Raw genomic sequence first — 22922 nt, 5'->3', positions numbered from 1 at the left:
CCCAATGACAAGATATTTGTGGCAATCCTGCTATGCAAACCACAAAGCAAATGCACCCAACCCCCTTTTTTAAAAGGCAGCAGTGAGCACCTGCTAATACTGGCATGCTCGCTCGTGTTCCCTAGACTATCATTTTGTTGGCCACAGAGGCTTTGAGCCCCCCAATTTCCCCTTTGCTCCTAATATGCTCCTTATACTTAGCCTTACCTTTACGTGCGCTAACAGAAAACAGTACTTGTATGCAGTTTGGCCTTTAAATTCTATTTGGCCCGCACAACTAACGGCACCGTGACAAAGCTTGCTAGCCCTCCAGGCATTACCCCCTCACTGAACTCTGCCAAAAGCTATGCATGCAAAAGAAAGGCATCGAGGTAAAATGTGGGGAAAAGAACACTAATAGTGGAGGAGAAAACTAACAGCATTTCATGCACTGATTCTTGCTCTAAAAGAACATAGTCATCAAAAAGAAAATAAAAAAAAATTCTCACATAACAAATATCCGAGGACAAGGGGTGGGGAGCATTGTAGCTAAGGAGATTGACAAATGTAACAACATGACAGTACTCAATTAGAACGTCATTCTGGGGAAGCAGAAAAGTCTTACACAGCAGTTCGAGGTGTGACTGACTCGCTTATTACCTACTAGGGAACATGCATGAACTCTCATTGAAGGTGAAAGCTAAGGACATTTTATAATGCAGTGTGCAGGAATTTGGCCTGCCTCGTAAAGGCATTTCTAAATTCAAACTGGGGCTCCTGAGCAGGAACAAGAGTGGACTGCACGTAGGTGTGCATCCCTGAGTAATCAGAGGGAATGAGGCCCTTGAGCCCCAAGCCACCCGCAGCCGCCGCTGAAAGGAGCGCACCTCGTCCTTGCGGAGCAGCTGGATGTACAGGTCGATGAGCTTCTCGTGGCCCAGCATCTCGGGGTAGAGGGTGGCCGTCTTGGCGAAGAGCTCAGCACTGCAGCTGTCCAGCGCCGTGGCGTACTGGTGCAGAAGGCCCTGCAGGCGGCCCAGCAGGAAGCGCGAGAAGCACGCGTGGGCGTACTGCACCGACTCGAGGGGCCGGTCGAAGCCCGGCTGGGTTCCCACCCAGTGCTGCTCGAGCTGCTTGGCCAGGATGCCGCACTTGGCCCCCAGCCGGGCCACAAGCAGCAGCGTGAGCACGCCCTCGTGCTCATGCGCCACAAAGCCCTCGGATAGGAAGGCGGTCAGGTACTCGACGTGCCGGTTGGCCTGTGCCACCTCCAGCCGCCGCAGTTCCAGGTCGACGGCCCGAGCGTGCGCCTTGCCCTGGGCCAGCCGCTGCGTCAGGCCGCTCGCCTCCACGGCCACAGGTGTGGGCTCCGCGTGCAGCTTCTGCTCCAGGCCCTGGGCCTGCTCGCGCAGCTGCACCACCAGCGCGCGGTACTTGGCCAGCGTCTGCTCGCAGTCGGCCAGGGCCTCGTTGGCCACCTCGACGCGCCGCTGGCTGTCGCAGAGGCGCACCTGCGCCTGGTCCAGCTCCTCACGCAGCTCCAGCTCCGTCTCGCGCGCCTGCTCCTGCAGCTGGTCGTTGAGGTCCTGCAGCTTCTCCAGGTCGTCCACGGCCTCGCGCAGGTCGCGCACCTTCTCCTCCAGGTCCAGGTTCTTCTCGGTCAGGTGCTCCACCATCTCCTCGGCGCCCAGGGCCATGTCCAGCTGCTCCTGCAGCTCCGTGATGGAGCACTCGGCCTGCTGGTGCCGCTCCTCCAGCTGCTGCTTCATGCGCACCAGCTCCAACACCTCTGTGTGGCTGCGTTCCAGCTCCTTCTTGAGCTGCTGTTTCTCGTGCTTCAGCTGCGTGGTGAGGTCGCGCAGGCGCACCAAGGCCTCGCGCATCTTGTCGTTCTCCTGCGCCAGCTGACGCTCCTTGAAACTGCTCGGCTCACCCGTGGTCAGCTCCGAAGTGAGAATCTTGTAGTCCAGCTCGAGCATCTCGTACTTCTCCTTCCAGTGGTCCACCTCCTGCTGCAGCTGCTCCAGCTTTTCCTCGGCCATCTCCTTCTCCACGGTGGCCATCTCGATGGACTCAACCAGGTCGGACACCTCCTCGGCGTGCCGCTCCCGCTCATCGTGCGCCTCTTGAGCCTCGCGCCGCGCCTGCGCCAGCTGCCGCTGCAGCTCCGCCTGCGACTCGCCAATCTTGCTCTTGAACTCGAGCAGCTGCTGCACCTGCAGCCGCGTCCGCTCGTAGTCACGCAGCTGAGCCTTGGTCTCTTGCCGCTTCTGCATCAGCGTGTTCAGCTTCTCTTGCAGGTCCTCCACCTGCGCCTTGAGGGCTTGCTTCTCCGCGTCCAGCTCCTTCTGCAGCGCTTGCTTCTCGGCGCCGGCCTCCTCCAGCACCCAGGTGCGCGACAGGGGCTCGGGCTGCTCAAGCGTCACGGGTTCCGCAGTCGGCCCAGGGGTGGTGGTTGCTGCACAGCGGGCACACAACACATGCCTGACATTCTGGCCAGTGCAGTACCACCAGTTGTGAGCACCACACTCCACCTCTTTAGAAAGAACACTTGCCAGGGGTTGGTCAGTTTCTTGTTGAAAAATTAAAGATTACGAGGTGGCTAAAATTAATCCCGAGCTCTCCACTACGGCGCGCCTCATCAACTGCATTGCGTCGGCACGTTAACCCTACAATCAATCAATCGGTTTCTTGTCTGAAAAGCTACAGACAGCCTTTGCCTATCTGAGCTCCAACCTGATGATGCCTGCAATTTCAGCTCAAGCAGACTGTCTGCATTAAGCTTTCCATTACATTGGACACTGCACCAGGATTTTCATCACACTATGTAAAGACGTCAATGCAACAGCCTGCCACTTTAGGACCTGCAGAATTAAAAGGAGTTGTTAATTGCCCCTGCATGCTACTTTCTACCACTGACACCACACGTGTGGCGCACACCACTTGCACCAATCTAGTTCCTTCCAATACATTACTCACATAGTTGCTGCCATTTATTGGCTGCCCTCTCTAGTCCCACTAATGAACCGAGGCACTTTCAAGAACTGTTCATCTTTGCACAGCAGCTATACTATCACATGCACTGGCTAATAGACAGAGGTTACAAAGGTAATATCAAAAACCTAGGGCCCAAACAAGAAATTCTAAGGGAGCTCCCTTAAATTAGGAATTCAATCAAAGAAATCAGTGCCACATAAGAACCCTTGGTGTTATTTTTGAATAACATAGGATGTGAAATGAACACATTTAAAAGGTCTCCCACAATATTTCCTGCATTTTAATGAAGCTGCGAAGTTTCCTACCCATAAAAATGAAACCCATTGATATATGACACTTTATTACACTAAATAATATCCCATATGGGGACACACAACTTTGTCTATTATGCCTATTAACATACAGAAAAAAGCAGTAACTCATCAATCGATGGCGAAAGTGATCTACTTTTCATAAAAGTTGGTATTCTAATTATTGGCCTTATTTACAGTAACGTTTGCCTGAAATGTTATTATGCTGGGCGAAAGAAAAGGCTAAACTTTATTGAGCAACTGTCTAATGTAACCCACAGCAACCCTGATTATGACACATCAAGAAAACTTTTTATGCTGGCACAAATTATGACGCTCAAATGCTTGTTCACACACTACCTTTCCTGCTAAATTCATTAGGTCAATAACTTTTGTTTTTGGTTTTCTGAATGAGAAACATTTGTTTTTTCTCGCCCTTCTTTTGTTTTACTCCTCCAATTGCTGTTTGTATTCTAATATTTTTTTTCTATGTGCCTGCTGCATTGATTTTTTACAATATAATTTCTAGCTGCTTTTTTTACCCTATAACATTGTACAGTGATATATCAGTGTCCCCAATGCTATATTAGTTGACTTTCATACGAATGTACACTAAACATGGACCCAGTCAAGGTGACTTGGAAGACTTCATATCTGTGCTCCTGACATGATGAAGAACAAGGTCACGCTTAGGTGGGCCCACTTTGGGCCCACAGGGTGTCAGTGTATCACCCGCTGTGTATCCGTCGCAATGTATCAGTCACAGAGCCTGTGACTGAGAGAAGTGCCAGCACAAAACTCCCTCGTGGAGAGTTGCTGGCCGCCTCCCTGCCCAGTGGGGCGTGCGCAGCATGGGCACCCACCGAGCGGCTTGGCCTGGGCGGGGGCCTCGCTGCCGGGCTCCTCCTCCAGCAGCTTGAGCTGCGACTGGCGCACAAAGATGCCATGGTTCTCGGCGCAGGAGAAGTACGCGCGCCCCTGCACGGTGCCGTTGTTCTTGCCCTTGGGCTCGTCCAGCACCACGCCCACCCAGCGGCCCGAGGAGAAGCTCGTGCTGCCCATGAAGGCCACCCGGCCACACACATCCTTGCCGGCCACCTCCACCCGGGCACCCACCTCCACGCCCCTGCTGTCGGCCATGGCGGCTCACCACCTGCACTGTGCACAGCCAGAAACCGCCAGTCCTTCGCCTCAGGCCGGCAACAGGCACCAGCAGACATACACAAACCCACTGGGCTGCTCTGCAGAAAACGGGAGTGCAGGTACTGCGAGACTAAAAATTTTAGCCCTTCCAAAGGGAGATCACTTGGGCCCACAGGATGACAGTTCGCGTCTACCATAACCATGTTGTTTGATAAAGGCTGCACATGCCAAACTGGGGAGTGTTTGAAAAAGCACCTGCAAGAGCACCACGATTCATTAAAAGACACGTCCATGTACAATCCTGCCTCACACTGCAGAGGCGGATTTACTCCTCGGGTATATCACCCAAGAATTATGTTGAGACACAGCTAAAACCTGCCACGAGATAGCAGAAGTGCTTCGCATTTGCTAGTCCGGAGACGCAATTGCGGCTAAAGGATCGGCATTTTGTGCTCAAAATGAGCTACCGTTATTGGCTTCAGAGCTTGGTGTACCTTTAAAGGCACGTGACATTTTTTCAGGAAAGAAAAAAAGAAATGGAAAAATAATTTCGCTGGTTTAGGGCTACTTACTCCCGTGTGTTCCTTATGTCCCCACTATTACGTTAACATATGTGCCAGATTTTTCAAATAAGCAGTCAGATCAAACACAGCACCCGTGTCGTTCGCTTCTCCTCGTCTTAAGGCTGCAATCCAACCAGCCCAACCACCTGCTCTACTAAAGCAAGCTCAGCAGCTCTCACAATTACTTGATGCAGTTAAGAGTAACCTTCGTAAAATTAAATTACAAATTACCTGATCTCACAGAATTAGCCATTGAACAGATATCCCCAACCAGACTCTGCTCCGGAAATTCTCAAACTGCAACCATGGAAGCTGCCACTTGGGACTTGGATAAGTTTACACCAACAGCCCCAGGCAAAGTTATACACGAAGGTATAACGGGAAAAGGACTCTACATATGGTGTTCCCAGAACGAATCCTTTTATGGAAAGAAAATGAATAAGAGATCTGTAACTGCGCCACAATAAAAATTTCTCGTGTCAATTTCCTACCATAATAAAGCAACATTAGTACCATTACTTATTCTACAAAAGCTTGGTAGCCACAGGTATAATGTACAAAGCGGGGCCTTTACAGCCTTTTATAAATTTGTTGCGCCACACACAAGCACTGTAGCAGTTTTTGCATCTCCCGCATCAGAGCACAGCTGCCAAGTCCAGCCTTGAAAGTTCCCTTGTAGTGCTGCCATAGTGCTGTTTTAACATAGCGCTAGATCCCATGTCAATTTTTATTAGACACTTCCAAAAAATTTATTGAGCTGAAGATCATGCCTTAATACTGCATCTGCTGGAAAACATCCTATGGGATAATGAAATGGCAATGCTAGCCTCCACACTGACTTTTACCTAAAGATTAATGGTTTTTCGATCCCTTCCAAAATTACTTAAAAACTGATCACTAACAGTGCTTCAGACATCCCAAAAACATCCCAGAAAAGGAGCACTTCAAGGAAAAACACAGAAAATGACAGGTTATGGGTGTCTTCACCGTCCTCACGCATACTCATCTGCTGCACCTCTCCGCCTATCTGCTCGTCCCCTACTCAACACCAGTGGCAGATGCTGTGCCCTTGGCCGAGGATAAGACCACTCTTCATTCATGGCGCTGCTTGAAGACTCATCATGGCCGAGGAAAGGTGTCATGATCTCGAGAACAGTGACACGCACTTCATTCGGTCTCTTATCAGGCCCGAAATAACAATTTCTTTCGAGATAAGCATCGCTAAATCCTCCTTGTACCCCAACTACCCAATGCCACGCTCACTTCAAAACTCACGGTGGGGGCAGTCTTTCTTGACTTTTACCCAACCAGAGAGAGAGAGAGAGAGAGAAATATTCATTTATTGGAGAGATTAGCTCCAGCCTAAAGAGAAGCTGGCTACTCCAGCCCCGCCAGCCAAGCCAGTACCGCTCACTGATTGTTCAGTCACTATTAGTTACTATTCCCTTTGGCTGGCTGGGTTTCGTCCAGACGTATTTCGTGCTTTGACTGGGGTTTAGTCCACACATAGCCATGGCTAGAGTTCTGTTCAATCACCCGCAATTATTAACGAATTAGTAATCACTAGTGACTCTGGCTAGTCACTTTTAGCGACGCTTGCTAGATCCAAGCCGAAATAGACTCATAATGATGACGTCATGTTAAAAGAGTTACACGACATGTGGGTGACACCAGAACCCCAAGACCGAGCCTAATTAAACTGAGGTAACCACCAGCATTCTTGGCATCTGCATAGAAAAGCCCGCACGTAGCGTGGTACTTCTACACGAACTGGCTCTATCCTCAACCTGTCGCTCAAAGGAAGGGCCACATCGTAAACCACGGAGCACTGGTGTGCGCCTCACTGTAAATGCGCACTTCACCACTGGCTGCATACCGTTACGAGCATCAACAAACGGTGCGGCTCCTTCCCAACGGTCGTCAACAAATATCCCAGGCTACCCCAACGTAGACATGTGCATGCACGCAGTACTGATCATCATCCGAGTGCTGTCATCAATGGTTTCACGGAAAAACCACCGAAAGTAGACATGAACGCTACGTATTTTTGCGCTAAGAAGCTCGCACGACCAGTTTATTTTAGATAGTGTTCCCTAGCTAAAAATCACGGCAAAACAGTAACAGAAATCAATAAAAGCCACTGGTCTAAAATGAAAGCAGCACACACCCACAAAGCTAACATGCACATAAGCGGGCGTCAACTAGCGGTCGCGACAAGATGCACGATTCGCATGACTCAAGGTCAGCGAAGATCTGCTCTTCTACGAAAACTTCAACTGGTAAATACCTCAAGGACAGTCAAAAGCCCTCAGCGCAACTTGTGAACCGCTGAACATCGATGGTATGCCAACACCGGAAGTGTCGGATTTGCCGGAACTACGGTCCCACGGTAGCGGAAATTGCTAGGTGGTGGTGATGATGACAATGGTGTGGTTGATTCTAACCCATTTCCTCCATGTTCTAACCCACAGTTCTAGCCTGAAGCGGGACGGGCGAGCGGGGTTGCAAGGAAGAACGTGGCACATAGTTCAAATGACAAATTGCACTTTGTATTACTACGTATCTGAACCATGCGGCCTCACTGGTCCTCCAGGTTTTTTCTTGGCCAGTAACTGATACCTCTTGCTTGAATTAATTGCCCTCAACAGTTCTCATTTTTGCTTATGTGCAGAGTCACCCATAACCAACAGCATTGCTTTGAGTGTGGTCAAATGAAGCTGCGTCTCTTCTGCAGTCTTCACTGTAAGGAAAAGAACCTTTCCATTAATGTGTTCGTGCCTGGCAAGCACATGGTGCACATGGCGTACTGGACGATTGTGTTGATATTGCTGCAAGGCACATCAGTTATTTCGAAGTGCTGAAGCACATCCACCCACCGTTCCTCAAACGCAGAAGGATGTGCTGTTCTCTTGAGGTACGATGTAACCTCAAGAGAACAGCACAGATGTTTGGACTAAGCAACACAACACAGGCGCTGTGTTGTGTGTTTCTTGCTTAGTAGATCTGAGCTGTTTTCTTGAAGGTCCTCAAACGGTTTCGTTCAGCTCTTCTATTCCTCCAGCTTTTCATTCATGACACAGGGCTTGATACCAGTCTTCCATTCTTTTGGCCGAAGGTGGAACAAAACGTACCACCCCACAAGCAGGCTGCTGGGACAACGGGACCGCAGCCGCAAAACTGGGACATATATCCTGCGCCTAAACCAGAACGTCTGGTCACTTTATAATGCTCTGACCAGAGAAAAATAAAAACTAGCAAAATCATAAAACAAAGGAAGCGCAAAGGCTTGAACATCAGCCATTTTAGGGGCGAAGCACCTTAGGGGTTCGGGCTGTCAGCGTCTCCTGTCATCTCATGTATAGTCACAGTACCGAAACACCAGGACACTTGTTTTCCGACGCCTCACGCTACTTCTTTGCATTCTTCTTAGCTGCTGCGGTGTGCGACACGAATACATTTTATGGCCAGTCTGTCTCTTATTTAACTGCTTAAATCCGGTTCAATGCAAGAGACGGCGCCACCACCTGAGCAAGCGCACGATTGCTCCACCCACTGGCGATGCTCTGATTCTCTGATTCTCTGATAAACAATGCCCGATCTAGAACTTCTCCCGTCCTTTCCGGCGTTCCTCAAGGAACAGTACTTGGTCCCCTACTCTTCCTGATATACATCAATGACCTTCCGCAATGCATTACTAACTAAATCCGACTATTTGCTGACGACTGCGTCCTCTATGCAACCATCACCAGTCAAGCCGATCAATTATCCTTGCAGAGAGACCTTAAAGCTGTGCAACACTGGTGCCAGATGTGGCAAATGTCTTTCAATGAGTCTAAATGTAAATCACTTTCCTTTCATAGACGCACTAACCCATTTTCCTACAACTACTCTCTGGGCGGTTCCTTCCTACAATCCACGAATTGCTACAAATACCTCGGCGTACACATTACAAGCGATCTATCTTGGTCAGTCCATATTAACCATATCATTTCTGCAGCTAATAGATCCCTAGGTTATTTGCAGCGCACCTTGAAGTTTGCTCCCACCCCCTTGAAAATACAGGCCTTTACCACATTAACATTAACCCAACCAAAACTTGAGTACGTGGCAGCCGTGTGGGACCCACACCAGGACTACCTGGTAGAAAACATTTAAGGTATTCAGAACCGCGCTGCCAGATTCGCGTTCTCAGATTATTCATCGTTCACCAGTGTGACAGAATTAAACAAAACGTGCCGCCCTTACTCCCCTCGGCAACCGTCGAAAAATGTCAAGACTTGTTCTGTTCCACAAATTCTTCTACGCATCCTTGCCTAGCATCTACATAACACCCCGCACCCATTCTTCTGATCGTAAGTAGCAACTCGAAGCAAGTTCTATACCCTCGCCCTAAAACCAACACGTTTGCACAGTCATTCTTTATTTGCACTGCTAAAGACTGGAACGTTCTACCGGATAACATTGTTAATACTAAAGATACAGAAACATTAAAAAATTACTATTCACCCTTTCCGAGCCCGAGTGACCATTTCTGTTTATTGTTTTTATGCTCTCTCTCTCTCTCTTCTCATTTTTGGCTTCAAACTGTATCATATGTTGTACGTTGAACTGCAGTACTAATTTCAGTGGTTGGCCTTTTGTATCTGCTGTTCCCTTGTAGTTGCTTATCATTTGTGCCACTGCGATTGTATATCCCCCAACCGTGCAAAAATTCTGCCTGTGTTACATACCATTCCGAATGTATTCACACATTTTTGTATCTTAATTTACGCAGACGTTTTTTTGTTTCTTCTGTTTTCACTGTTCTTTGCCCATCACCCTTTGCAAGATTCAAACATTTGTATCCCCACCCCTCATGTAATGTCCCTTCCAGGGACCCTTGAGGAAAATAAAATAAATAAATAAATAAATCAGTTCAAAATTCTGACTGTATTTGGCAACCACAGATGACAGAATTAATATGCTGACGGACGACCACTGAATAAATTCAAAATACAGCTGACAATGTAAAAATCAGCCTTTGCGAACACCGAGTACATCATGCGTATTTGATCCAGTTATACACTGAGCTTGAAATTACCATATTTTTGCGATTCTAAGCACCCTCTTCTAATGTCGGCGAAAAAAATTGGAAAAACACTTTGCCTGCAAATCTAAGCACCCACTCTTCTAAGCAACTACCGCAAGGTGCATTTCAGACGCATGAAAGCGGACCCAAGTTGATGTTGTGGCCACGTTATTCATGAAGTTTACAGTTACAAACCACTTCAATGGAACAGATGACGACCTGCTGTGGAACACTCAGAACGGCGGCCTGAGTGGCACAACAGACTCGGATGGTAGCGAGGGTGACGGAGTATCAGATGTAAGCGGTGGGTTCTGTACCTATTTTTCTTTTAAATGTTTGCCAAATAAAACATTGTTCCTCGTGCCCCTACTCATTGATACGACTGCGGGAAAAAGTGGTGGGGGGCGGTAATTTTAGTTTTTCAATTCTAAGCCCCCCCCCCTCATTTTGGGCATTGCGATAGTGGAAAAAAGGTGTGCTTAGAATAGAGTAAATACGGCATGTTACAGCCATAGAAGGGGAACGGTTTCCCCAAATTTTTATCCACCTAGCTCACAAAGCCATGGCTGACTGCTCATATCAACCCATCTCTGGCCACTAATATACTGCTATTTTTTCAGCCCGATTGCTAGTGTTCACAACTTACCTGGGCAGAATATCTCTCCCTCTTTTATTGTGCTGGGACACCATATACGCATAAGTGAAACTTTTTTGAGGTACAAACCATTATGTACTTGAAGACTGTTTAGCCGGCCTCACCTCATCCCAATCACAGTCATATATACAGTTTAGTGACTCATGCAGGATTCCACCAGTGCATCGATCCGGATTGGCAATTAAATGCTGAAGATATTCCCAGGAATTACAACGTAAAGCGAGTGACTTTGAACTAGACCAGTGAAACAATTGTTTCTGGCAAAATCCTAAGACATAGTGTTAGCCGGGAGAGCAAGGTGATTTAATTTAAGACGACGAGTGAAACACGCAAAACTTTGCATCAGTAAAGTTTTCGCTAGATCGACCAGTGCAATGCTGCTTAGAGTGGAGGAATGAGGTGTGGCACACTATACCCATGGACCCTCCTCCGCATGATTGATCGTGGGGTTTAATCCGCCAAAGCTACACATGGGCTACGAGGTGCGCCATAGTGTAGGGCTACGGATTCATTTCGACCACCTGGGTATCTTTGATGTGCGCCGAAATCTCCACACACGGGTGTTTTCGCTTTTTGCTTCCATTAGAAAAGCAGCCACCACGGCCAAACCCGCATCCTTGGGCTCAGCAGCACGCCTTAGCCACTGATCCACCGTTGCGGGCAAGGGGCAAGACTAGGAGTATGATATAAATTTTATGTTTATTGTGCTGAACCTACGACCGCACACTATCCTTTACAATCTATTCCTGAAGTAAAAACGTAGAACACCGTTTCTCAAGGTGGACCCCTTCCTTTTAAATATATATTTTTTGCAGCACTTTACAGGTGCATATTTACCCTCATGAATATTTGTTTTCATTTGCCTTGTTACCACTTCTGGAACATGTTGGTTCATGGCAAATCAACAAACCGTTAATTCATATGGCCCTTGCAAGTTCCACCAGTCGATCAATTTTACAAGGTCTAAGCGGCACTCAAGTGGAGGTGGTAATTTGGGAGAGTTGGTTCATACTTCCGGGACAGGGACAGCGCTGACAGGATAGACACTGCTACTCCCTTAAATGCAGCATGCTGCAGCTTCCTTTATCCTGTCAGCACTGTCTGGGTCATGAAAACACGTTACCATAAAAATCAATGCATGCCTGGTTCCACCGAAAAAAAATTTGTCCTTAGGACAGGAGCGGTCGGCAGTCAATGGGAGAAGCTTTCATTTTGCAGTCGGCTTAATTAGGCTGTTGATGATAATTATACAAGGTCCCTCAGCCTTAAACTTGTTTAGGGTAAACAGTGCATTCTTGCAGTAATTTTGGACAAGTGCACCAAAGGGGGCTACGCTGAAAAATTGTTGCATGTTCTCTACTGCTGCGGTAATAAATTGTAAATAGAGTGCATATCCCCTGTAAGTCACCTACACATTCATTCCCGACAAAATATTTTGCCCAAGCTGACCAGCTCGGCGCTGGAGCATCAAATCACCCTGGTGCAACGAGCCCTGGATTCGGCGCAGGCTCGCGGCCTCCTGGACGTAGCAGGCTGACCACGTCCCTTTCCAGCTCCCTTGGCTGCTCAATAAAAAATGTTTTTTACCACCACCCAAACTCGCTGAATTATTTTCCCTTAAACCTTGCACTGGAGCCAGCTTACGTTCGTTTTACTGCTATCGCAGATGGCAGTAATACTTGATTGCTTTGCACGAAAAAAAAAAAAAGAAAACTTTTTCTGTTGCCTATGGCAGAACAAAAAGAGGGGCTACGTAAAATAAAACATTTTAATAAAAGCACATCAACATGTCACTGCTTCTTGTTGGTATAATGCCAAAATTTATTGCAAGTAAAGAATGCAGCTTCTGTTGTCAAGTGTGGAAGCTTAGCTGACCCCAGAATTGCACCCTTTTGAGAGACAAATAATTACAGAATCCACTATACTTGATCCACCAATGCAGAGAGCTCGCCAATTTTGAGTGAAGCAGGCAAGTAACCCCTCCATGAAGTTGGTGCATCCTGAACACAAAAAGTGCTTAAAAGCTGGATCGTGCAGTCACTTGCCGGCCCTATGCAAATGATTGCAAACTATGCAAATTATTTTTCACTTGCAAGGTCCCTTCAGATAACAGCTGCAGACGGTGAACCAGTTCCCACCACGCAGAATCAGCCCTCCACTCGTCGTCCACTAGTGCAGGGTAGAACTGTACACTGGTTTTGCACTGCCAGAAAGTCGAGATGTGCAGTGCAGCTGTCTGAACCAGCACTCAGCACTGCCAAACCGAGGGGATCCCACCCCTTTCATTTTGAGTACAAGAAACAACACGAGCATTGGTGTGTGAATTTATTTGCATTGCGCAGAAAAAAATCCTGAAATTATGTGTTGCGCAGGCAGTACCACACCACTGTTGTGATGCGTGGCGCCCTGTCTTGATCAAGGTCCAGTCATTAATCTGTGCCTAATTGCAGAACCCAATCCGGAGGATGAATTCCTTAAGCACTTAGCTTCAAATGCACAAAAACAGTGCAGCCACTACTGAATACACCACAGAAGCTAAATGCAAAAGAAAACAATGCAAGTAATGTAGCAGCCTAAATGCTGCAGTATATAAAGAAAACAAGTACCTGCCCTAAAAGCTGAGCAATGACAACACAAAGTACAAAAAGGAAAAAAAAATTGCACTGTGAGCAACTTTAGTATAAAACACATGCCAAGCACATACGCACATACACAGGCATGCCATCAACAAAAAAGACGTCTTCAGTTACAAAAAGCATTCACGCAAAATGACTTGTGTCCTGCTCTGGTTTGCACACCAAACAGCTAATGCATAGAGAGAGCAGTAGGATCATACTTGTGTGCTGGAGATAAAATAACAGGAAAAAAAAAACAACAACAAAAAAAAACAGCATGGTCAGTCGGAAAAGACCAGATTCGCACTCCTCGAGAGGCTCGCCAAGGGGCCCCCACCCCCCAATGTTCCCGCACTTGCACAGCCCACCACCAAGTCAAACCAGAGGCCGCGGGGCCGTGGTCGCCAGGGGAGCAGGCACGCTCCAGGCACTGGGCCAGTCGTTGGTCACACCAGTCCTCTGCTCCTACATCTGCACCACAAACGGGTCCCTGTGCTGCGAAATACTGAACAGGTCCCGCCTGCTGCTCGTTCCCCGTCCAGTCATGCCTGCGTGCTGCTGACAGCATTGAGCAATCCCACCACGAGTTCCTCACTTAATGCCGACGCGATAGAGCATTGTGCACCTGTCAACACGCCCTCCAGGTGGGCTCCCTGCTGTGCGTGTATGCCCGAGTGCAAAAGTAGGCACAACAGAGCAGCAGGGGAGGGCCTCTAGCTGAGCTTGCCCATCTCAAATTTCCTGAAGACTTCGGACGCCGTGAACACCATGGAGTCCACAATGCCAGCCACGGTAAAGGTGCCACCCACAATGGCGCAGACCTGTCGATGGAGAGGAAGAGCAGGCACGCGCAAACTGTGAGGTCTATAAACAGAAACACGAGCATTACTCAGTTTTTCTTTTTTTCATTTCTCCGTCCACGTCTGGGTATTTTCACATGCTAGACAAACAAGACACACATTCAACCATGCATTGTGGCTAGTTTTCACCAAAAACACGAATCCGTTCAAGCACACTTTTTCAGTGAAATTTTTTTTGCTACCAGAATCTATTGTGCAATCCAAGGGCAATACAAAAGCACTGGAGCAATACCCACATAATTATCTTGCTACTTCCTTTATTTTGCTACTTTTGTAATGCCATTTTAGCCGTGTTTTATGTTAACACTATCATTTATAAGATTCAGCTTTGTTTTTCAAATTTTTCTCTCTACTGTTTTGTCTTTTTGTTTGGTTTTTTCATTGTTCAAAGTTATAATGGCTACAAGCAAAGGCTTTACAGCTTTCTCAGAAAAATTGATCAGAAAAATTTCAGTTTCATATGGATGTCAAATTTTGTTTTTTTAGAACCTTTTCTAAACCGGCTGTCTAAGGCAAATAATAGTGCGTAAGTACTTCTGCCCAACCTCCCTGGATCTCGTGGATGCAAGATGAAACCTCACAAGGGCATCACTACTGCCAAGGCTTCATCTTACACTTGCGAATAAAACTTGCTTGGGAGCTAGATGAACTGCTAGAGGCACAGCAACAGGGGAGGAAAACACAAGCACTAGTAGGGTTGCCCACAAGAAAAATATCAGTCTGCAAGCTCTGAATCCAAATGTTCATGCCTCTGGGGTAGCAACCACCCATGGTGGTGTACTAATGAACTACTCTTTATAAGCAGAGTATATATGCTTCTTTCGCACAATACTCCATGGTTGGCACACACAAACTGTGTGTATTTTTTTTTTCGTACTGTATTTTCGCGCATATAACACACATCAAAAATGCAAAAATTTTAGGGGTGAAGTAGTATGTGAGGTATTTCCTTTGGTGCAGCCTCACCACAATGCGCGTTGGGCCATGATGCCCTACAGCAGTAATAGTGACTAAGCCACTGTTATCCAACTGACAGTGCTTATTTTGCACACACAGCTCAACAATATACCAACCTGAAAAAATGTATGCGGCAAGTCATCTGGTTACGTAGTCAGCTAGATAAGTTCATTTGTGTAAACAAATGTGTAATGTTGCTCGAGTAGTAGCTTTGGTCCATCCTTTTATGTATAGAATATGTGGGCAATACGCGGGAATATATTTTTTTTATTCATCGACGGAAATTGGGGGTGCGGGTTATATGCAGGGCCGCGTTATACGCGCGAAAATACGGTATGTATTGACATAATGTTTTAATGCATGCAGGTTCTAAAGAATTGCATTACAAATAGCAAAAAAAAAAAAAATCACATTTCTCATGTAACGCGGCACTACAACAAAACAAACGCTGAGGAATTTGTCCTTAAACTATACTGTATTTGCATTCGGACAAACTGCAGCTACAAACAAAATGCTATAAAATCCTAAGCAGGCACCTTCTACAAAAGACCAGCCATCCCCTGCACTTTTGTTCAAATATCTATTTTACAGACTATATCACAAAGTTACCAACACACTGAAAATAGTGATGCCTGAAAACTGGCAAGGCCCAAGGGGCCCTGAAATTTTTTTTACAAAGAAAAGAAGGCATTAGGAAGGAGACAAGAGGCAAGAAAGAAACTAAGATACGATTTATCTGTCAACAGTGCTCGACGGAAAGGACGTACGAAAGGTGAGACAACACAAGGTGCTGACTTCGAACTACAGTTGAACCCCTTTATAAGAGACACATACTGGGGAGCAGTTTCTGTCTGCTATACGAGAGGTCTCTTATAAGCAGGGAACCATGTTTTCACTAACTGATCATCCCCTAATTCAATGTCGGCACCGTACAACTAAAATAAGCTCAAAAGAACGCTACAGCATGCCGCGAAGGATTCATTCTAATTTATGCTTGGCCCCCAGAATTTATGAAGTAGTTCTGAATCTTTGTTTGCTTCACAACTGTATTTACACTGTTTTTACAACAGATTGTACTAAACGCTTTCTCTTCTTTCACTGTTTGCGGAAGATGAATCGTAGATGTCGAGTTCACAAGCCAGAGCGCACAGCTTCTTCCACTGTGTGCTCTGGCTAATCATCATGCTTGCAGAACTCAACATCTGCAATGCTTCTTGATTGGGAGAGCCCACTGCGCACTCTCGGTATTCTTAACTTGCGCAGAAGCCCGCATGTGTGGTCCCGTTTGTATGCATGGCAGTAAGCTTTAACCCCGTCTGTACATTGCATTTCCATTGGCACGGCTTCTCGTCGTCGTTTCATAGCAGACTGAACCACTGTGTGTTTGCTGAAGTTATAATAAATGGCAACTGCGGGCATCTGTCGTCCCCTTGTGTTTCCATAATGGAAGCAACTGCAGTTAGCGACTGGTGGCACCGCATCTAAAGTTATAATGTTGGTTACAAGCGATATTGTTGACCGAAATTCAAAGAGAACTTGTCCTTTATAACCAACTACCTTCTACATCCGATGTCTGTTATAAAAGAGGTCAAAGTAATGGGAAGGATAGGGCGGCCAACCATGTGGGTGAATAGCGTGTCTCTTACACCCGATTGTCTCTTACATCCATGTCTTTTATAACGAGGTTCAGCTGTACTCCATCATCTGCAAAGTCGTATTGATGCTGTATTTTGATCATTTTCTTGCGTGGTTTTTTAGGGAGGATGATCGACGGATCCCCTACCCCACTTTTTATAGCGAAGCTCACTCCTTGGGGTTCCTTCTCATTGTAGCTTGTCATCAAAATACACTGTGTGGCAAAGCCAACTTTCCCCCAAATGCTCTGCAGCTCTCCATTTAATGCAGACTTCTTGGAAATATCATAGTGTAATTGGCCGCTAAGACAACTCTGATTATGCCGACTGTCATTTAGGTGTCACAATTAGTTGACTGTGGGGTTGCGAACGAGCAGGAATTCCTGTCTGCTGTCAATACATGGGCTTCAACGCACAGGAGTAAGGTTACAAAAAATGGCCGCTACTTATTGTTTAATGGAGCTATCCTGAAAAAAAATTGTATGATGGACTGCTGGTACGCCGACACAATTGTGGAAAGTTTTGTCAGCATGTATCATAGATAACAACCATTTGTAGTTAGAATACAGAGAACATGAAGCCGGCACTCCCAAGTCATTCCAGCAGCATCCCAAAGCCACTGTGAAAAGGGTCTGTCTGCTAAGATGCAGTCCTTCCAAGTGCCCTCCCAGAAATGAATAATGGGTCCTTAATTTCTCCCCAAAGCATTAAACATTGCTTAAATGTAATGCTGCAAGCAGGTTACAGCCATGTGGCTCAAGTAATATCTGAAAGCTTTGTTGTGCATAGAACACCTGTCATCCACTGACAAGCACATAATCAGAAAGTATGGTTGTATTTTAAAGAGCACAATAAACAATGCTTGATAGACAGGAAGAAATGTACACTGGCACTACTGGTTACATTAACAAAATTTACGTGAAAAAGGATTGCTTAAATTGTATGCGCTCCGTAGAAATGGCACAGTGTGCTTCAGAACTCCACTTCTAAGCGTGTCAATGACTTGAAAAGATAGCATTTCTGGTGGGGATCTATCATGGTGGCAGTGACTTCACTTAGCGCATATCATAGTCTAGGCTACTTGGCAAAGCGATATTGAGGCTTTGCTTCACGCCAAATGTGATGGCAATGAAACCTTCTGTGCCACCACAAAATCTGGCAAAACCCAGCCCGGAAAAGCAAGCAATGCACTTCTAGACAGGGCACGTCATATGCCGCAAAGACAACATTCGCAGTCATTCACATTCACTAAAACCTCATTAAGCCATACCTGGTAAAGACGCAACCGTACTACAGGCAAAATGGTAGTATAGCTCAACTAATTACAACAAGTCGTAACAGGTAAATCAAGCTGTGTTTCGACATGGCTTAGAACGAAGCTGGGATTTCGGCATGGCCTGTTTTTGTCCCCAAAGTAGGGCTTACATGCACAGGCACTCCTTAGGTTTTACTGTGCGTGTAAGACCAAGCCCCTTTGTAGATGCCACAATGCCGTTTGGTTTAGAATGGCAATAGTTTATTATTGATAGTAATGAAGGTGCTGAAGACAAATGCACTTATTTCGTTTGGTCCAATGTAATATGATTTGCCTCTAAGCCAAAATGCGACTAACAGATGTTATACAGGAGCACACATATTGAAGAGTTGCCAGTGCTCCAGAAATTATTATTAAACATTTTTAGAGATTTACTGCGAACAAACTATTCAGTAGGAAAGCATTTACCTCATTTAATGCATTTAGTTTCAGCAAACAAGCATGGTGCAATTTGTTTCACAGAATCGACTTTATAAGTTCAGTTGCAGCCATTCCCCGATACCATAGTTCTACACTAGTAGGCCATGCATGTGAAATGGGAAAAGATGAAAGCTTGACATGTCTACAATTACCAATTGATCAGAAAGATGTGAAACTTAGTAGAATTCCACAGTTGTCATAATAGCAAAACATGGTACAGTTTGTCTTAAAACACATGGTCTAGACTGTGACAAGACATGACAGTAGCGTCTTGCAAAACTGCTGTCGTGTGCAAATACAGATAAGGACATTTCTTCGAGGTCTTGATTCCATTAAAATGCCTCACTGCATTAAAAAAAATGACGCTGCTCTCGTCTCATATATAATTTTTTTCGCAAGGGTGTAGCAAACTCAGCAATAGAAAATTGAGCAGCCGCAGCAACACCCATGAGAGAGCCGGGCCGTGCATGGAGGAAGACAGATCAACCCGTTGCCCACCTGCCTCCTATGATTAGGCCTGCCAGGAGAAGAAAGCGCGGGGCCCCGAGACAAGAGGGCCCACAAATCACTCACCGAGGTAAGAAAGCTGTAAAGGGGCACGCTGCGACGAGTGTATTTGACCGTGATGGGGGTGAGGTCGTAGCGGAACCAGATGGCCGGCATGATGCGTCCAGAGTGCGAGATGGACACGTAGCTCTGGGAATAGAGGGGGCAAACATGGGTGAGAGCCTCTCTTTCTAACCGCTTGTAAGCAACAAGAAAAGGCAGCACAGCCACTGGACCCACCTTGTAGGCGTACGTGTACTGGTAGGATTCGACCCGCTCGCCAGCAGACTTTTCGTACACCGTGGGAACAATCTTCATCACGTAGTCGTGAGACTCGATCCCTGGGATGCAAGCAGAAAGACTCCTGCAGCTGAAGAGCAAGGGCAACGATTTTTCCGAAGCATCGGCCCATCTCAGGGCCGGTACCCATCCAAGGAAAGCGGCTCACCGTTTGCTCCAGATTTGTCCATTTCGTCCAGTGAATTGAAGCTGCCTCGCACCTCGTCCGTCTGGAGAACACAGCAAGCAAGGAAACCACGTCACATGAGGTGGGCGCAAAGCGAGACCCCATGATGCTTACCATTTTGAGGCCGAAGGTGAGGTCGTGGATAATGTGAGTCATGTCAATCTTGTCTGGCTGTTTGGCTGCTGCATGAGTTGACACGTGAAAATTCCCTGGCACCTGAGAAAATTAAAATCCCGGTTTTAGCTGCAACCTTGATGCCAAAGATTCAAAGAAGGCACTTTCAAAAAGGAGTGTACTCCTTCAGATTAACCGCGGCAGTCATCCTCATACAAATTTGTAATGTTGCCATTTTTCACTCTATCTAAGCGATGACATTTTTTGTGGAAGTATTGCAAAAAGTGACAACGGAAGAGTGCTTGAAATGTAACTTACTATGTCATTACTTGCATAATTAAAGCTCGTTGGAGCACTGCATTGCTACTTGAAGCCACAAATTTCCTCAAGGAAAAGAAAACCAAAACAAACCAGGGCATATTGTGTACCTTGTGTATGAAGAACTTTCCTTCAAATCGACAGCCAGAGCCAACAGGCGTCTTCTCCGTGTTTTCCACGAACCCCACTTCATGCCGACCCATGTCATCTTGAATGTCGAGGCCGACCACTGCACACAAACGTTTGCACAGTCATTTCCAGGCTCGCAAATTGACTGGCACAGCACATACCGCTACAGTCGAGCTTCAACAGGGTGATGTTGATGGAAACCGGGATCTTTTCCGTGCTGCTGGGGTTGTCGACATAGAGCTCGCTGACGCTGAAATAATGGGTCCACGTTGTCAGCGGGCCTCAGCTCCCGGCAAATTCAATCAGGGGGTAACTTACAGCTCGGGTGACATGTACGAGACGAACTCCGACAGGAAGAGGATGGAGATGAAGAAGCAACTTAAGATCGATATCACGGCGCCGGTCACCGTCGGCTGGGTGAGGTCCTTCGGAATCTTGCGGTAGATATCAAACCTGCGCCCAACACGACGGAAATGAAAGTGCGGGGAAACCAGAAGCGCAGTAGGTAGGAACTTTGCATCGGGCACCGCGTTACTGGCCGCAACCCAGTGGCCGATGCGAACGCGAGTAGTTCCTTCTCCCCGTCTCGCTTGTAACACATTTCGGTAAGCAGTGCATCGGTATCACGCTAATCGCAACCAAGCGCACACGTATGCAGCTGGTGGGGCACATTACGGGGGAGCTGGTGCCGCCACGTCCCACTCGCCGGCAGCAGGCGTGCCAGCGCACGCGGTTCCGCGGCCCTCCCCGCTGCAGCTGTATCTACCACGGTCTTGCACTCTGTGACTGGGTACTTGGTACCGCATTAGTTTTCAGCCACGTCAAGCATTTTACACACCGAGTTGCCAAGTCACTGATTTTCTTTTCTTTCAAACCGAGGTACCGAATGCAGCGGGCGAAACAACGAGCAACGAAGAGTGTTTAGTGTTCGCATACATACCTTCTGACATCGAATACCATGTTTAAAAAGATGTACAAAACAAACGTGGCCGGTTAACAGTCGTGACTCAATAAAGTATGCAGCACCACATTCAACCCGGACAGCTGGCCACAGGTGCCACGGTCGCTGTCAGGAGCGGCACACGCACACGCAAGGAGGAAGCGACAGAGGGGGCGCCGGGCGCAACTTCTGCTCGTGCTGCCTCTGGCGGTCCCTCGCCCACGTGCAGAAGGCTGATTGGCTGGCTCCGTCCGCCGGCTGCATGTGCCGGCAGACGTGGGCTTCGCAAGCACAGCAAACAATAGAAATAGTTTCGGGCACTCATGCATGTTCTGCACACTATCATGCACACAATCGGTAAAGCGCCCCATTTGACTTCAAAACCCCACTCCGTGCGAGGGCGCATAGAATGTACATGGTCTTGGGTTTTTACTCCGAGAAAAAAGAGAACAGATTTTTAACCAGTTGACCGGCGAAGTATTGCTAGCTGAGATTTTAATCTGCTTGAACCTACTTAATTTGGTCAAATTTAATCTTCCATTGTGGCGGAGAAAAGCCTTTCCCCTTCTCCCGCGGGCGAGGGAAGACACACAGCCATCGCGACACATCCAACGAGTCAATGCCATTCGTGGATGTACTGCAGTGTAGGAACCTTCAATGTGGGCCGGATGTGAGCTGTGCAGCCAAGCGCACTAGTAAGTGGCGAAAGCAGCGCTTCTACATGGCGTACGCAAGGGGGAGCCGAGGGGGCCAGGGCCCCCTGCGAAATTTCTGAGTTCGCGGGGGGAGGGGGGTGGGAAGGGGGGAGTGACAATAAGGGCACTGACTCGGCTTATACTTAAATATATTGTTCGTTCTCAAGTAAGAACCCAACAAACTTGAACAAATTGACATCGGCTCTCAGCATGGCTCTCAGCACTGCGCAAGCCTTTTTGCGATGCCGTTAAAAATATAAATATTACAAAGTCGCCCATCGTGTACCCCCCCATGAATGCCTAATTTTTTGTAATTGATATTAAGTTGTTTTTCGTTTCGTTGCGTTTCTTTTTACTTTTTTGCCTTCTTTCTTTCCGGGTTCCGGCCCCCTCCGAAACGAAATCTTGCGTACCACCGGCCGCTCATTATTCGGAAGCGATGGTTGTCGGCTGGGCTTCCGTCATTGAATTCGATACCAACGCGCGCTGCATTATATTTGGACGAGGGACAGGGACAGTGAAAACGACAAAACCATACGATGGTGCGCAATCATACGATCGTATGGTTTTGTCTTTTTCACGTGTCCCTGTCCCTCGTCCAAATATGCAGCGCACGTTATTATCGAATTCAAGACTATACCAACTAGCCCTTAAACATGCCTTTATTAATTCCGTCATTACTATTAGAGTGGCAATTTAGCGCGCAATTTTTCTATGTCCTTTCTGTCCACTTATCTGCAGGGGCGCTGGAAGCGGAGGAGAGAGAGAGAGAGGGTCGGGGGGTCGTCAGGGGTGCTCGAGCCCCCCCTATTGCCAAAAGGAAGGGGCTCAGCATCCCCTCGTCTAGCTTTAAAAAGAGAAAAATAACAAACAAAACTGGCTTGAGTGGTCTCAAAGCACGAGGCTCAATACGACTGAGTCATTTTGCAAAAACGTGCTACCCGTCTGCCAAGGCTACTCGATCGTTACGTTATTCCCGATTTGCATTGTTTCTTTCTTCTTGTAACTTGTCATTAACACATTAATATCACTTGAGTTTTGTTGCTCCTGTTGGGAAGAGTAAAATATTTCGTTCCATATTTTGTTCGCGATGTCGATTGTATTACGCGTGAGGGCGCGCTTACTGGGCCCAACAACTATACTTACCACGCTTGACACGACTCAGAAACGCACAAAAGAAATCGCAATGAGTCAGAAAACCTCGGTCTCTGATGCACT

The 22922-nt window shown here is 47.1% G+C and overlaps 2 protein-coding genes across 3 annotated transcripts in view; both read right to left on the bottom strand.

The window, feature by feature from the left end:
- The window catches only part of Dctn1-p150 (dynactin subunit 1), a 33964-nt gene extending 26563 nt beyond the window's left edge, over nucleotides 1–7401 (bottom strand). The window contains exons 1-3 of one of the 2 annotated variants that reach the window (XM_077687638.1): nucleotides 7260–7401; nucleotides 4130–4419; nucleotides 867–2437 (exon numbers count right to left, since the gene is read on the bottom strand). In XM_077687638.1, the coding sequence (XP_077543764.1) occupies nucleotides 867–2437; nucleotides 4130–4406 (1848 nt within the window). In that variant the 5' untranslated portion in view covers nucleotides 4407–4419; nucleotides 7260–7401. Of the gene's footprint in view, nucleotides 1–866; nucleotides 2438–4129; nucleotides 4425–7259 lie in introns of both variants that reach the window. The other variant, XM_077687637.1, reaches the window with a different exon arrangement.
- A 5604-nt stretch (nucleotides 7402–13005) lies between these two features.
- On the bottom strand, nucleotides 13006–21186 carry LOC144155923 (endoplasmic reticulum-Golgi intermediate compartment protein 1-like). Its single transcript, XM_077687636.1, has 9 exons — nucleotides 21010–21186; nucleotides 20388–20522; nucleotides 20231–20319; nucleotides 20051–20169; nucleotides 19623–19724; nucleotides 19491–19551; nucleotides 19283–19383; nucleotides 19070–19192; nucleotides 13006–14131 (listed from the first exon to the last, which is right to left on the bottom strand). The coding sequence occupies exons 1-9, from the start codon at nucleotides 21027–21029 to the stop codon at nucleotides 14024–14026; spliced, it is 858 nt and encodes a 285-aa protein (XP_077543762.1). The 5' UTR covers nucleotides 21030–21186; the 3' UTR covers nucleotides 13006–14023.
- Nucleotides 21187–22922: the final 1736 nt, after the last annotated feature.

This window comes from Haemaphysalis longicornis, unplaced genomic scaffold, assembly GCF_048455015.1.
Source record: "Haemaphysalis longicornis isolate Haplotype H1 unplaced genomic scaffold, Haemaphysalis longicornis Haplotype H1 scaffold_1, whole genome shotgun sequence".
In the NCBI taxonomy this organism is placed as follows: Eukaryota; Metazoa; Arthropoda; class Arachnida; order Ixodida; family Ixodidae; genus Haemaphysalis; species Haemaphysalis longicornis.
This window is presented reverse-complemented; position numbering and strand designations above follow the sequence as displayed.

Bases quoted from the DNA above. Each gene is read 5' to 3' on its own strand.
- LOC144155923 (XM_077687636.1), bottom strand. From the start codon at position 21,029: ATGGTATTCGATGTCAGAAG. The intron at 20,320-20,387 runs GTAAGTTACCCC...CCATTATTTCAG, and splicing joins TCGTACATGTCACCCGAGCT to CGTCAGCGAGCTCTATGTCG. The intron at 14,132-19,069 runs GTGAGTGATTTG...CTCCATCGACAG, and splicing joins TTTACAGCTTTCTTACCTCG to GTCTGCGCCATTGTGGGTGG.